The sequence below is a fragment of the Carassius gibelio genome, chromosome A17 (assembly GCF_023724105.1).
Source record: "Carassius gibelio isolate Cgi1373 ecotype wild population from Czech Republic chromosome A17, carGib1.2-hapl.c, whole genome shotgun sequence".
NCBI lineage: Eukaryota > Metazoa > Chordata > Actinopteri > Cypriniformes > Cyprinidae > Carassius > Carassius gibelio.
The window spans coordinates 4,261,353-4,277,202 of NC_068387.1; the positions used below are offsets into that span (position 1 = coordinate 4,261,353).

The window sequence follows — 15,850 nt, forward strand, 5'->3', positions numbered from 1 at the left end:
TGACCCAAAAACACAGTCTCCTCAAACTGCTCCTCAACACACACACACACAGCTATCTTTGTGGGGAATTGACATAGACTTCTATTTTTTTTTTTATATATACAGATCTAAAAATATTTTCTATCCACTAAAACTACCCCTCACAGTAAACTTCTATTATTTTTACATTTGTCAGACAATAATCATTAAGCATTTTTTTCCCCCCGCTGGCTAAACAATAACCAAATATTTCTGTTTATTGTGATCCCCACAATAAAGGCTAAACTTGCAAACACACACACACACACACACACACACACACACACACCCCTTAAATTCAAAATATTTGTTTTGTTTGGCTTTCTGTCTATTTTATATATATATATATATATATATATATATATATATATATATATATATATATATATATATATATATATATTAAATTCAGCTTTTCAGTAAATGTATTTGCTGTCATTACATTTTCAGTATAAATATATCAGATGTTAAATTATCCCATATTGTTCAGTAGTATTTTTCCATTTACATAACAGGACTAGGTGTTATAATCCCAATATTCAGTGTATTAAACAAAACAAGCACATACTGCACATTTACAGCAGACATTAGTCTTTGCCTTTACAGTCAGTGATGGAGAAATATGATTCATCTGCACTTTAATTGGGCCTTTCACTTTGCTTTTTACTTTGGTTCTCCTGTGACAGAGCATTTGCTGGGATTCTTTACTACACAGACCACACTCAAATCAAAACTGACCCTCTTCATTTATTTATTAAGACTGTGATATTTTTTAATCAAAAAAAGTCAAGACACAGTTCACAGCTCATAAGGTGAACTATTTATTTTTCTATAACTATTTTTATTTTTCTCAATACATTCATATGTAAGCAAATACACTTCTACACTCACATTTACATGTACATACCTATATGTGCCCATGATTTGAAATGCACAGATTTCATATGTTGTGTAGATATTAAGAAAGAAAAAGGAAAAGAAAGAAAAACTATGGACATATAGGGAGTAATCTTCCTTTACATAGGAATTTTGATAAAGAAAATTATATCAGGTCTATGAGATGCTGCATATTTGATAAATATTCCCAGTGTAAAACAAATTGTTCCATGTTGTGATTTACAATTGCTGTTATTTCTCCATTTTATAAATATCCATTATAACATCAATTCATGCATTTTAAGCAGGACTAATTTTTCTGGTAAGGTGATCTAATTCTAAGTGAAGGAGGCAGACATGTCGGATGGGGTTTGTTTTTATCCATCAAGTGTCTTTCAGATGAGGTTTTCACTAATATTATTAGTGTACACACGTTACACACTGGTTTTCTGTACTCGCGGGTCCCTGTTCGCACCTGTCCAAAGTACAATCATATTTATATGTCACAGTGAAGCCTTTTATAGTGCACGTTAGGACAACGCGCTTAGACTCCCATCTCATCTGTCAGTAAACGGCCATAAACAGCCTCCTGGTATGGTCAGGCCATATCGAATCAGCCGTTGATTAATTGTTAATTAATCCCTCCGCTGAATGTCTGGGCTCCGCTTGGCACGGCAGAGAGAGGAGGTCTCTGTAAATAGTTTGAGTGGCGTCTCATTAAAGCTGATGCGTGGAACATGTTGACAGACGACTTTTTTGCCGCTAAGGTGCTAAAGACCTTTGACATACATACACTAGCTTCTTGTTCTTGGGTGGGTCGCATTTCAGTCTGTCTGAGTCCTGGAGATCCCTTACTCTCATACTAACGCCGCTTCACAGTAAAAACCACACGATCGCAGTTCTGATGAGGCCTTGTGGAAGCTTGAGAACGGACAAAGCTGCCATGCGTAATGTGACGGCTTACCTTTCACTGGAACTAGTGTCTGATGATTTGGACGTGTTCTGGACAACAGAAGCTGTCAGATGTGGTTTGGAATAAGGCTTTACATTCCGTTACCAGTCAGACACCGTAACCCTGTCAGATTAGACAGCTGGTGATCACCTGCCTCCGGACCCCTGACTCCTAGGGCTGGATTTTTCCAGCAGGGAATTCTGCGGTTGAGGATGTGTAGAATTGTTTCCCAACCTGAAGCGTCCGCTGTGGGAAGTCACATGGCAGGATAGCTGTCTTGCTTTCAAAAGATGTCATTCTGATTGAAGAGGAGCGTACTGATTTGACACATAATGGCTCTGTTCCAAAACCCAGTGAGCTCCCTACATAGGCAGCATTTGAAGGCCTTTAGGTTGAAAAAGTTCCCCATGCAGATTTCGCAGTGGGTTCAGTTGGTCATGCAATTTCCCCACGTTCGACAGAGATTTGCTTGGTCTGAAAGCAATTTCTATGTGAGCCATGCTTCATACATCACTACACTATTGACAAGAGAAGATTGACCTTTTTTGTCCCCCGTGAAATTTACCTGAAGAAGTGCCAGCACCAAACCCTGTCTTTATATATATTTTTGAGTCAGAATAAATTAATGGGCTCCTTCATTAGACTGGCATTGATGATTGACAAAGCTTATGCAGTTGAATCACAAGCATCAAGCCTAAATTTAACAGGCATCACATCCCTCCTCATGACAGCAGATAATTCCCCTCGCTCATAGAGTGGTTCCACTTGTATCCGCCCATCTCTTGGGTTTGCTGTTTTCTCGTTGTCATTAAACGGTGAAATCTCCTTACTGTGTTGCCGGGGCTGATCCAACTCGAGCTGTGTAATCTCCTTGTAATGGAGTGTGAATACTGCCGGCCGATAAATCAGCACCTCATCAGCGGCCTTTATTAAATATAGACACCGACCGACAGACCTTAGTATATTCAATTTAACCAATGACGGGCTTCAGCAGCAGTGATCATGATGGATGGGGCAATCGAAGCCCAGATCTGACCCCGTCCTCACCCATGTGTGAGATGGGAGAGGTGAGTGAGGGGCATCTGCCACAGAGGACAAGAGCTACTTAGTTGACTACTTGCCCAGGAAAGTAGTTTGTTTCACGAGTTTAACCCTTTAACTGTCGCTGTTTGTTACCCATTCAAAAAATGCATAATCTTGAGTCTCATGATTCCATATTTGGCTATTATTTTTTGATTGACGTAATAATGCATCTAAAAATGCAATGTAGATTGGCTGTCACCTGGTGGCTGTTTGTGGTATAATGGCCCTAAATAGAATTTCACATGAACCTCAGTTTTTTTTTTTTTTTTTTTTATTATTATCAACTTCAAATTTGCAACATAATTAATTTAGACGTAATAAAATTTAGTCATATAATAATTTAGTTATTTTTTTAGTCATATTTTTTTTTTATTTTAGAGTAAAATTTTGTTATTTTATATAATAAAAATAGTACATAACATTTTCATTACAGTACGTTTAAACTTCTATAACTTAGATACTTTAATATTTTGAAATGATTGCACTTCTGCAATAATTTGCTGATTGTCCTTTAAAAAAAAAAAAAAATGTTCAGATGTTTGTGTTCAAAAATGGGGGTGACAGTTAAAGGGTTAAAACATCTTGCCAAAGTTACGTTTTGTAACAGCTTGCTTAGGCTAGTAAACACCTTTGAACTACCATTGGTCCAAGGAAATGAACTAGTGTGACGTCTTCTTCGTGAACATCAGAAGTTCATTTTGAGTTTGTTTCAAAGTTTGAAACATGCTCTGGCTGGTAAACCCCTTTAAACCATCCATTGGTCTAAAGCGATTACAAGCGCAATTAAAAAAACATACTGGTGTGTCATAATTTATCTCAAAATCAGGCCAAACTGAAGTTCACGTCCAGTTTTTTCAAGAGTTTAAAACAGCTTGCCAAAGCAACATTTCTAGAAAAGTTCACCCAGGCTGAAACACTTTTTCAACTACCATTGGTCCATGGTAATTACAATCGAATCGAAGAATAAACTAGTGTGACCTCATTTCAAACAAAATCAGTCTAGTCCGAAGTTTGTGAAACAGCTTGATCAGACTCTACATTTCCGTAAAAGCTACATTTCGATCTACCATTGGTCTGTGATGCCAGTATTTCAAATTCCCTTCCAACCCTAAGCAAGGAATGAAAAAAACAACTTTGCCCTGAGTATATAGGGGCCTTAACTGAACTTCAATCTTTGATTTGTCTTGTCCAAGTGTTGTGTAGTTTACTGAAAATGCACTTCAGAAATGTGACTTTCACTCTCACATAAATTCCTTTCCGTTAATTTGTCCGTTACAGGTTATTATTCAAAGCTAAAGACACACAGAAGACATGGCAAGTCAATCCCTTGAGGAAGCTGTTTTGCAGGGTCAGGTCCGTCAATACTGCACGGCTACTCATTAACCACAGAATCTGTTTAGCAGTGGAAATAAATGATGTGTAATTACATGAATGATTAAACCTCGTTTCTGGCCTGTCATCAGGCTGAGCGGCTCATGTCAGGCCCAGCGGTGTCTCTGGGGACGAGTACGCAGTGGTGCGGTCCGGTCAGGAGGTCAGGGAAAGCAGATTAAGACAAGGGTATTACTGTATTTAACAGAACCAAACGTCATATCATTCATGCTTCACTGACCGAATGATCTCTAGCCCTGCACTGGGTTCTGATGGGACACTTATCGTTAATAAAGTACAGATAGATCTTCAACATGAAACGGGATTCAGAAGCCATTGTGCTTCCATAATGGACAACACAGGCTCATTAGAAAAACGTGCCTCTCCCAACAAGTTGTATTCCCTTTCAAGCATATTATGATTACAGGGACAAATTAACCATTAATAAAGACTTATTTCTGAACGATACCTTGCATTGTCAATAATTTTGATGGTTTCATCTCATAACCAGCTCCATATATATATATATATATATATATATATATATATATATATATATATATATATATATATATATATATATATATATATATATATATATATATACACAGATAGATATATACACAGATAGATAGATAGATAGATAGATAGATAGATAGATAGATAGATAGATAGATAGATAGATAGATAGATAGATAGTAATAGAACATTTGTTGACAGCAGATTTTTTTTAAATCTTTTTTTTTTTTTTCTATTGGTATGCCATTTTATTGTTCTGCAAACATTATGGAAACCTCACTTTTGAATGTTCTCTGAACTTTCTATAAAAATTAATTACATTTTAAAAAAAATGCCCAACTAACATGTTTCAGAAAAAACATTTCATGGACACTATAAAAATAATGCTCCTGTGCGAACATTATGAGAACACTATTAAATACATTAAAAAAGAGGACATTTTAAATGTGCAGAAAGCATATGGAAATAATGTTTGCATAACTCATTTGGAACTTCGGCAAAATACTCTTAGAACATAAGAAAAGGCATGGTTTCTCAACAAAGGAATTCCGAGTAAGTTTTACATTTTGAAGGAAGATTATGAAGACAGACATTTTATATGTGGAATAACGTCACTGATGAATCATTCACATTGAAACTATGAATTATGAAATCTGACTTCATTTTAAACTTCAAGGTTATTGTATGTATTTTCTGATTCTGAATGGGCAGAAATGTGAAATTAAGTTCTGATATGTCAAATTTTAGACGTTTTTTACTTAATAAGACTGTAGCAGTGTTCCTCTGGCTGATATGATCAGGAATGACATAAACACTTTTATTTGCTTTTATTTGATTGTGTTCTCTGTCGTGGTTGGCGTGAGATGAGGTGAGACAGATGCTTAAATTATTTATGGAGCAGCGTAATTTATGAGCAGACATGTATTGATTGGGTCGCAGCTGATGATGTCATGCCGAATGTAGAGGAATCACGCAAACAAACATTTGTTTTAATCAGAATGGAGACTTTTATAGTGAGCTTTTATAGTGAGTAAGGGGTCATTTCTATACTCTGACCCTCACACAAACATCTTCATTAACACATAATTTATGTATTAAGCCAATTTATATACATTACATATTTTGGTTGCACTTTATTTCACAGTACATATACTTACATGTACTTATAGTGTACTTATCTAAGAAAGTTCTGGTAATACAAGGTAACTACAATGGGGTAGGGTTAGGTTTAGGGGTAGGTTCAGGGTTAGTACCTAGTTATTACATAGTTATTGTAATTACTATAATAAATACCTAGTATGTGCATGAGGAACAGGACTGTAAAATAAAGTGCTACCCATATTTTTAAAGAGCACTTATATAGCACTTACATAAAGTTCAACAACATTTTTTTATTCCTATCTGTATTCTCAATGGGTTTACTGAGGGCCTTGCTCACATATCATTCACACTGATATATATTTAACATTATATTCCCAAAAACGTGGTGAAAATGTTTTTGTCTGTTGTCAGTATTTTCAGATTTATAGTCATAGTTTTATCAGTGATAAAAAGAGAAATCCAAAATCCCCGCTGGAAAAACCTTTAATGTGTCAACAAATTCAAACAAGAACGTTTCTGTAAACCTGGCTTTATCCAGTCTTCAGATTTCTGTTCTGGAAAACCATGCAAATTATGTCATTTCTTATTAAATTATTTGCAAATGTAAACATAACATTTCAGAAATGATGTCATATATAACAGTTGTCTTAATGTACTGATTCATTAGCTGGGGAAGTATGGTGATACTGTATATATGTTAAACTTTTATTCTATTCACCTTTGATATCTTGCCCTAATTAAAACAAACGAGACTTTGTTTATTAGCCAGTGGGTCGTGACTTCATCATATGACTTGTAAATGCTATTCCCTGAGAATAAGGTGCTCTAATCACCTTAAATTCACAGATGGACTCCTTATCCACCAAACATCCTTTGGCACGGCATGATATGTGCATAATGCAAATGTCTTAAGAATGATTTACTGTTATTTTCAGTGTGGTGTAGAGTTTCATTGGGGACAGGATGTTGATTGACAGTGAAACTCACACAAACTCCAACCACAAACCATCAGAACGAGGAGGAGGAGGAGACCAGAGCCATAAACTGACAGGAATACATTTTCAAACATAAGCTTGTGAATGCCGGTAGATTAAAACTTGTCAGTTTTTATGGCTATTTTGTTTATAAAAGGCTGCCGGAGTCATAAAAGGCCTTTTTGCAAAGGTTTCGGCTTTTGTCTATTTTCAGAATTGCTGGCTTTGATTTAGCGAGCGTGAAATATATCACGGGGAGATGGCCGAGCTTGTCTTTGTTATAGAAGATGTGTCCAGCAGTGAATTTCATTGGGCTGCATAAAATCAAGCTAAAACCTGATTACATTTTTTACTAGTGCTTAAGTTAGATCACAATGACAGCTGCTTTTGCATCGAGAGTAAAAAGTCAAAGCAGGTTTTTATAAAGTAAATCTCATTTGAAGAGAAGTGTGTTTTCAACATTGACTGAAACACCCACAATGCAAACCTCAATAACAGCAAAATGACACTAAAAGACACCAATGTTCAATAAAGTGTTTTACATTTGGGGTTTAAAACACAATTAATATTAATAATTAGTAGCATTATTGATTTAACTGTACTAAACTATTGAATGAGAACAAAATTTGAACTGAATAATGATATTAACTTTGCAAGTGGTTATCACCACTGTTATAAACCTGATTGAATCCTAACACAGAATTAAACTGAGCTCAATAATGACACTGTGGTCTTCTGTAGAGCTGCTGATGAACTGATGAACTTTATAACACAGACTATTAAAATCCTGTTTATTAATATGAAGCTGCTTTGAGAAGAAGCTATATTGTATAAGACTCAACATAAATAAATTATCAGAATAAACAATTCTACCTCCAAGTATTATTAGCCTAACCGTAAGCATTTTCTTGTTCAAGCAATATAGCAATTTTTCAGGTTTCTTATAAAATATGCATCATAAATGAGCATTTCATTGTTAAATGCAGCTCATCAGAATTTATGATCATAACAATCTGTTTTATAATATCTAAAATGAAAACATTTTTTAAAAAAAATTCACTCAGAAATTGCTAGCATATTTTACAAATAACAATATCAAAGCAAAACAATTAATTAAACATGAAATTTTTAAGTAATAATAATAATAAAGTAGTGTTTTCTTTTAAAATGTGCTTCAATAATCTTATTAATTTACTTAGAGAAATATATATATATATATATATATATATATATATATATATATATATATATATATATATATATATATATTACTCTCTTACACTGCCTTTCAGGTATGACTTCAGTCTGGTTTATAACAATAATTTCTCCATGACTAAACTCAAGTCCCATCTTTTCTTCTTATTTAATATCCTGTGTAACTCAAGACTATGTCACGCTGTGGACGTAACATGAGTTGTGTACAGTGTTTCCTGGCTGTCCATTTGTTTTGTCAAAGACACTCGTGGCCTTCCAGGAAAAGGTGGCCGTGATCGACGTGTGGCATTCATGCACCAATCAATGCACTTTGCATCTGAATCAGCTCACATTAGCCCAGTCCTGAGCCCGGATAACTGACGTCTTTCACATTAAGTGTAGTAAGAAGTGTTTGTGACTGTATGTGTGGAGCACGTCTGCGCTGACCTGATCTCCAGCGGCTCCCGTTCATCCCACACCTCCATTCTGAGGCCCTTATTGATCCCTCTTCACATTGTCAGGTCCTGATCGCAATCTGTTAATTAATGTATCCTCCAGCACACCCGGCCGCTCTTCACCCAACTGATAAAGGAAATTAAACACTCAGTTTCTCTTTTTGCCGCTTTCTTATTTTCCTCCGGCTCTGTCTGTCTCTCAGCCCACAAACACTCCCGAGTGTCAGATAGACATCGGCCGCTCATCTCTGCATTCATATGAAAGTTTGGGGTCAGGTGTGGCGGGGTGAGGCGATCAATACTGTAATCTATCAGCTCTTTAATGGCGAGCGGAGCAGAAGCGCTTCTTTAGTCCACTTGTAAAGCAATCATTTTAATCATCAGAGCGCTGCGAGCTGGAGGTGTCGAGGAGATGTGCTGCACACATTATTGACAGCTGTCAGAGGAAACACAATGATAATGCCCTCAAACTGTGTTTGCTGGGGTGTTCCTGTATTAAACACAGCACTGCTGGTGGGGAAATGAAGTATGGTTTGTATTGGTAGTGTGGTTTGTCATGCTCTAGCCCTGGCCTTGCCGTTCTATATACGTATGTGTGTGTATATTATGCTCTATATACAGTATGTTGTCTTCTTTCAGTAAACTGAGTCCAGGCTGTTTAATGGTTTGATGTCTCTTGCTCAGGTTTCTCCAGCCTGTCTCTGGGAGACCAGATGAGTTTACTGCAGAGCGCATGGATGGAGATCCTGATCCTGAGCATCGTCTTCCGCTCGCTGCCCTACGAGGACGAGCTGGTGTACGCCGAGGACTATGTGATGGACGAGGAGCACTCGCGGCTCACGGGCCTGCTGGACCTCTACGTGTCCATCCTACAGCTCGTGCGCAAGTACAAGAAACTCAAGGTGGAGAAGGAGGAGTTCGTCACGCTGAAGGCCATCGCACTCGCCAACTCAGGTCTCAGCCGAGTGATCTGATTGCTTTACATACACTGCCATTTAGTTGTTTGGAGTCCGTTTTTTTGTTGTTATTTTAATTGATATTTTTATTCAGCAAGGAAACATTAAATTGCACATCCAAAGTGCCAGTAAAGACATTTATAATGTTACAAACAATTTCTATTTCAAATAAATGCTGTTCTTTTGAACTTTCTATTCATCTGTGAATTTTCTACAGAAATATTGAGCAGCACAACTGTGTTCAACATTGATAATAATCAGAAATGTTTGTTGAGCAGTAAATCATCATATTATTCTGATTTCTGAAGATCATGTGACACTGAAGACTGGAGGAATGATGCTGAAAATACAGCTGTGCATTATGTTTTAGCATCATATTTCACTTGTTCCTCTCATACACATTTCACTGTTAGACAAGAATTGCACAGAAAATCAATTAACCTAACTCGCAAATCTCAAAAATATGGGATAAATATGAACATATGAAATAATTATCAAGTAAGAACTTTTATTAAATAACGACATGCACTATGTCACCTCATCACATTCAGCCTTTACATTTACAGTAACAGAGAGGAATCCCAGTCAATCCCAGTCCATTTTTATTAATATCACCTTTTACTGAAAGTATACACAAACCAAAACCAAAATAGTGACTGTAATGTATGTTTATTGGTAATTCTACTCTGTTACATTTGCGTCACTTAAATTTTTGAAAAGGAGCCGCACACAGAGATTGGCCTACCTGATGTGTACAGTACATGCGTTATTTATCAGTACAGTATACTCGAGCACACTCACACGTTTCTGGTGACATGAAGAGCCCCGTTTCTCTCTCTCTCTCTCTCTCTTCATAAGTGTAGCCACGGGGCCCGATTTAGCATTTCATTAGGAACACCAGGGCTGTCAATATCATGTGTAAAGTCGAATGGAATGAGTATCAGCGAGCGTTCGGAGGAGAAGACATCGACAGCTGGCTCTTCAGAAGGCAGGCCCCGTCCTCTCCTCTCCTGATCAATGCGGCCCGCACGCGCCTCGTTTTATTCTGCGTCGCTCTTTGTCTGGCTGAGAGATGAAAACGCTGATGGTGTGCTCTGGCGCGCGCCGGATGACGGGAGAGAGAGGGACACGCTCAGTCCGATGGTTCTCGTGGGACTGCCGCTGTCTGACAGCTGTGAAAATTCATAGCCATTGATTTTGTAATTAGCAGTTTATCAGTCGTATCGACAGGCTCTTTCTGATGGATTGCAAGGAAATTGTTTCTTCAGATGTGTTTTTTTAACCTCCACCTCACACACACACACAGACACACACACACATTTTCTCTCTCTGCTTCACACTGTGAAAAGTGATTCTTCCTCAGTATTTTTGTCTTGTTTTCCAGTGTAAATATCTAAATTGCCTTAAATTAAGGAACATTCAGTTGAGAAGCTAAATAAGAAGGATATTAAGTCTTATTAACTGAAAAATGACAACTGAAAAAAGTTAATGTGTAAACCAGTAGAGTCAAAAAATTAATCTCTATTTGAATTGGGTTTGTTTTTCTGACCCTTTGTTTTTTTTTTTTGTTGTTTTTATACATGAAATCACTTAAATTTGATATACATTTTCAATTAACAAGACTTAATATCTTAAGACACTGTACAATTTATTTTTTATTATTTTTTTTTTATTTTTTTTTTGTAATGCGCATTATTAATTATTGACATGATTAATTACAGGACATATGGATCCTCTAAATCGTCGTATAGATCATATTTATAACCATTTACACCATTTTCCAAAAATTTGGATTTAAAAATAAATAATTTTAAAAAAAATTTGAAAGAAGTATCTTCCAAAAAAACACAAAAAAACAAACAAACAAACAGTGAAAAGGTAATCTCTGTTAAAGTGTAATTTATTTCTGTGATGCTCCGCTGTATTTTCAGCATCATTCCTCCAGTCTTCAGTGTCACATGATCTTCAGAAATCATGAAAATATGTGATGCGTATTGCATTTTACATCCTAAGTGACCTCAAAATACTATGTAGGTTTGTGTACTGAGCATGTGTGATGTGTGTTGTTCTGGTGACAGACTCCATGCACATAGAGGACGTGGAGTCGGTGCAGAAGCTCCAGGACGCCCTTCACGAAGCGCTGCAGGACTACGAGAGCTGTCAGCACACAGAAGACCCTCGGCGGGCGGGGAAGCTGCTCATGACGCTGCCGCTGCTCCGGCAGACAGCCACCAAGGCCATCCAGCACTTCTACAGCATCAAGATGCAGGGCAAGGTGCCCATGCACAAACTCTTCCTGGAGATGCTGGAGGCCAAGGTCTGATTGGCTGCTCGTCGCGTGACATCATCGAGCCAGAGACTGCGGAGCACAGCTTGAGACGTTTTTAAAGACCTGAAAAAAATAATAACTGGGTTTAAAGCATAAATATAAATGGAAAAATAATTTAAAAATCTATAACAAATACTATGTACTTGTACAGTGATGCTTTTTGTTCTTAATCTGTGCTTATATATGATGGAAGACACTGTAAGTCATTTCAGTTCAGCAAATAGTCATTTTTTTCTTTCTGCTAACTCTCCGTACTTGTCGCCAACAACCTCAGTCCGGCCCTCGGACGACGCCAGGACACCTTGAGGACTTGTAAATATTCATGGCAGGATTTGGCCGAGGCTGGATGTGGAAGCTGCTGCCGGTTCTTCCCTAAATGTGAACTTGCTGACGTCCTTGAAAATACCTCTTCTTGAATCCTGGGAGGACGACGCTTGTGACGCGTTCATCCGGGATCTCAGTCATCTTACTCTAGTAACTCAGCAATAAATCGAGCCGATGAGGAGCGCCACCTCTTGAGTTGCACTGTACTGCTTTTTTAAACGACTTGTTATTGTTGTCGCTGATGTTTTGGCCTGGATGTAGTTTCAAAGGATTTACGACGTGTGGCAGAAGTCCAGGACGCTCCGTGTTAAAACAATCAGATGCCCATATGTCAAACAACCTATCTTGGGCTTGTTAAGCCACCGGCGGAGGAAACGATGTGCCCGTCATCATCTGCTCAGACCCTGCCAGGACTTTTATAGCCATGTATCTGAATGAAGGTGGGCGGCAGGTGCAGGTCTTTATCACCAGCTTTATTTTTAGGTCTTGGAAGTCGACAGCAGATTGAACAGGAGGGGTGTTTGACCTCATGTTGACACAATAGCATCGCTTCGAAAATGGCTTTCGAACTCGCCGGCACCATAAACAGCTTATTACCCCTCGATCCACTTGACAGCAGACCACCGTACGGCCATTAGTCCGAGATATCCATTAGGAATGGATTCAATGCTGTGACTGAAGGGTCACAGGGTTTGATTGTGTCCTGGGGTTGCGTTTCCCAAAAGCAGCTATGGTCACCAACATACAGTCATTTAGCGAGTCGGTGTTTCCCGAAGCCAGATGTCCGCGAAGACCATCACAAGCTTGATTAAGCTCACATTAAGCAAGATAACATGCAGTGCATTCTATAGCCTTCATTGCATTTACATTTTCAATTCAATTGTTTGGATTAAATGCTGAAATAAAGCAACCAATTACATAACACATGATAATGTGATTTAAAAAAACAAATGGCTTTCTGTTGTTCGTGGAAATTAACTATAACAATCAGACATTAAATGTATGGTAAAAGTAATAAAATTAGCAAAAATGTCTGAAGCACTTTCAAAGCTGTTGCATGGTATATTCATGTGAACTAAATCTGCGTGACTGCAAAACTCTCGATAACGCGTATTATGATTAGATTTCGCCTGTAAAAGTGACCACATCTTGTTTGCAATCTTGAACTGAATAATTAGCAGTTATTATTACTCCACTACTGGAGTGTGAAATCATTAACGACGGGTCTATTTTGTTATCAGCGACGGAAGTGTGAACGTGCTACTACCGTTTTGGGAAACAGTTGTGACCAGTTAGTTGCATTGCACTTTGGTGGTTAAGCAGCGAGTTTTGTCATGTTTGGGAAACGCACCCAAGGTCGAATCTCTCTCTGCAACAATCTCGAGCCGACCAGACGAGATAGCGAGCGAGAAGATAATACAGGGATTCATTTTATATGCAGCGGCGCAACTGTGTGGATTCGCATTAGGGATCAATTCTGATTGAAATCATGCTTCAAGCTACAGCACACAAATGCTAAATTCACATGACACTGAGTTTGAATACGCAATTCATAACATAACGCAATAGTACCTTAATGCTTCATGAACATCTGTTAGTCCTACACTGAGATGAACACATAGTAATGAACATATATGCAACATTCACGTAGCTACCTCATCATTCATCCACGTCTGGACATTCTGTAAATACTCCTCTGTTTTGTAGTGCCCTTTATTTCACCCGTTTCTGTCGTGTGGACGGTAACACAACTTCTGGTATCACTAGATAAGTAGGTTAACTTCTCATACCATACTAACCACCAAAGCACACTACACTCTTACCATGTCCTGTTTGGTGAACAGATCTAGGTGCTTTTTTTCTACTTTTTTTGACAACGGGACACTTGGACACATTCATCATCTACCCAAAAACACATTAATGTGTGAGTGGCATGAATGTTGATCTGTGGCTCTCCGTTCACGGTTTAGGAAGGAAAAGATGCATATCTGTAAATGCTGTCTTTTATTTATTTGCTTCTCTGCAGCATGTCAGGGTCAGAATTGGTCCCTCAATGTTCAAAATGACGAAGGCTTTTGTGTTTCTCCTCAAGATATTGATTGTGTATATTATATCACTTTGGCCACACTGTACTGTACAATAATATTGTTCATTTAACAAAAACCTGTGTCACTTTCTTTTTTATGTCACAAATGAAAAAGTAACAAAGGCGTACTCTCAAAGCTCTGATAGACTGCTATTCATTTCCTCTCAAAACATCCTGCCAGAATAACTTTCATTTATACCAGATATTTATAAATGTTGTATATAACAAAAATATATTTTTCATTAAGGATGGAGGTCATTTCAGGTAAGATCTTATGACAATATATATTTTCATATTTGTGAGTGTGTGTTATTGAACAAATTACACTTCTTAAATTGATTATTAAACAGCACAATAATTTAGAAGTGATATTTTAAGACGTTAGAAGGATGTTTTAATTAATGCATCAAATTTACGAAAATTTACATTTATGCATTTGACAGATGCTTTTACTCAAAGCTATTTACATTGCATTTACATTTTATGAGTTCATGCAATCCTCGACAATCTTACTCGTGTCTAACCGCTCTACTGTTTGAGCTACAGGAATGCCTTAATTAATGATTTTAAGGAATGAAGTTAATCTTTTATTTGCACTGTTAAGGACCCATCTGTACATGATTTTGAGTTGAAGCCATGTGCTGAACTCACTTAGGCATTACTGTCCTGTAAGTGTGGTCAGTGGAGCCGGATGACGATGACCTTTATGTGCTCTGCTGAAGTCTCTCAGAGAGCGAGCGAGGCTCAGTAATGTAAGGTGTAAGTGCTGCTGGACGTCCTCCGAGACACCGGACGACCCGCAGAGCCCCAGAGACAGCAGAGCAAACAGCCCAGAACTGACATGTGCTGCAGAAAACACACTCGGCCCTGCTGCTGATCTGAAGTGTGTCACACACAGACACGCTTTCAGTGTCATTATCCTGGATGGTATTAATGAACACATGCTATATGATATTGCACATATATAATATACCGCATATCTATAGGCATATCGGTTCAGTTTAATTTATTGTTGTAAGTCTCAGGAGTCATCAACATTACACAGACTAAATACAGTATACAATAAAAAGCATAATATACACACACACACACACACACATAATAAAGTATCTGCTGTTTTTCAAAAACAATTTTATAGAAAATATAGTGAATTGCACACCCAAATAATTATAACGGTATCTCTATGCATTCAAAGTGGCATCAATAAAATGCACCTGTTTTCGTTGGCCACACCCTAACCCCACCAGCACCATGGGCCACAATATTGACATCAGCAAACCGCTCAGCCACACGACCCCATACACGCTGTCTGCAATCTGCCCTGTACAGTGAAAACCAATTCTCTGAAACGCCTTTGGAGACGGCTTATGGTAGAGACATGAACATTCAATTCACAGGCAGCTCTGGTGGATATTCCTGCAGTCAGCACGCCAGTTTCAGAGTGTCCTTTTATTGAGGCCAGCCTAAGGCACACCTGTGCAATAATCATGCTGTCTAATCAGTATCTTGATATGCCACACCTATGAGGTGGATGGATCATCCCGGCAAAGTAGAAATGCTCACTAACACAGATTTAGACAGATTTTTGAACAATATTTGAAAGAAATAGGCC

General features: G+C 37.8%; 1 protein-coding gene across 6 annotated transcripts in view; it reads left to right on the plus strand.

Moving 5' to 3' along the window:
- LOC128031397 (steroid hormone receptor ERR2-like) overlaps positions 1 to 14,378 on the plus strand; it is a 63,263-nt gene extending 48,885 nt beyond the window's left edge. For all 6 annotated transcript variants that reach the window (XM_052619637.1, XM_052619636.1, XM_052619640.1 and 3 more), the window contains 2 exons: positions 9,228 to 9,497; positions 11,578 to 14,378. In XM_052619637.1, coding sequence (XP_052475597.1) covers positions 9,228 to 9,497; positions 11,578 to 11,822 — 515 coding nt within the window. In that variant the 3' untranslated portion in view covers positions 11,823 to 14,378. The remainder of the gene's footprint in view (positions 1 to 9,227; positions 9,498 to 11,577) is intronic.
- Positions 14,379 to 15,850: the final 1,472 nt, after the last annotated feature.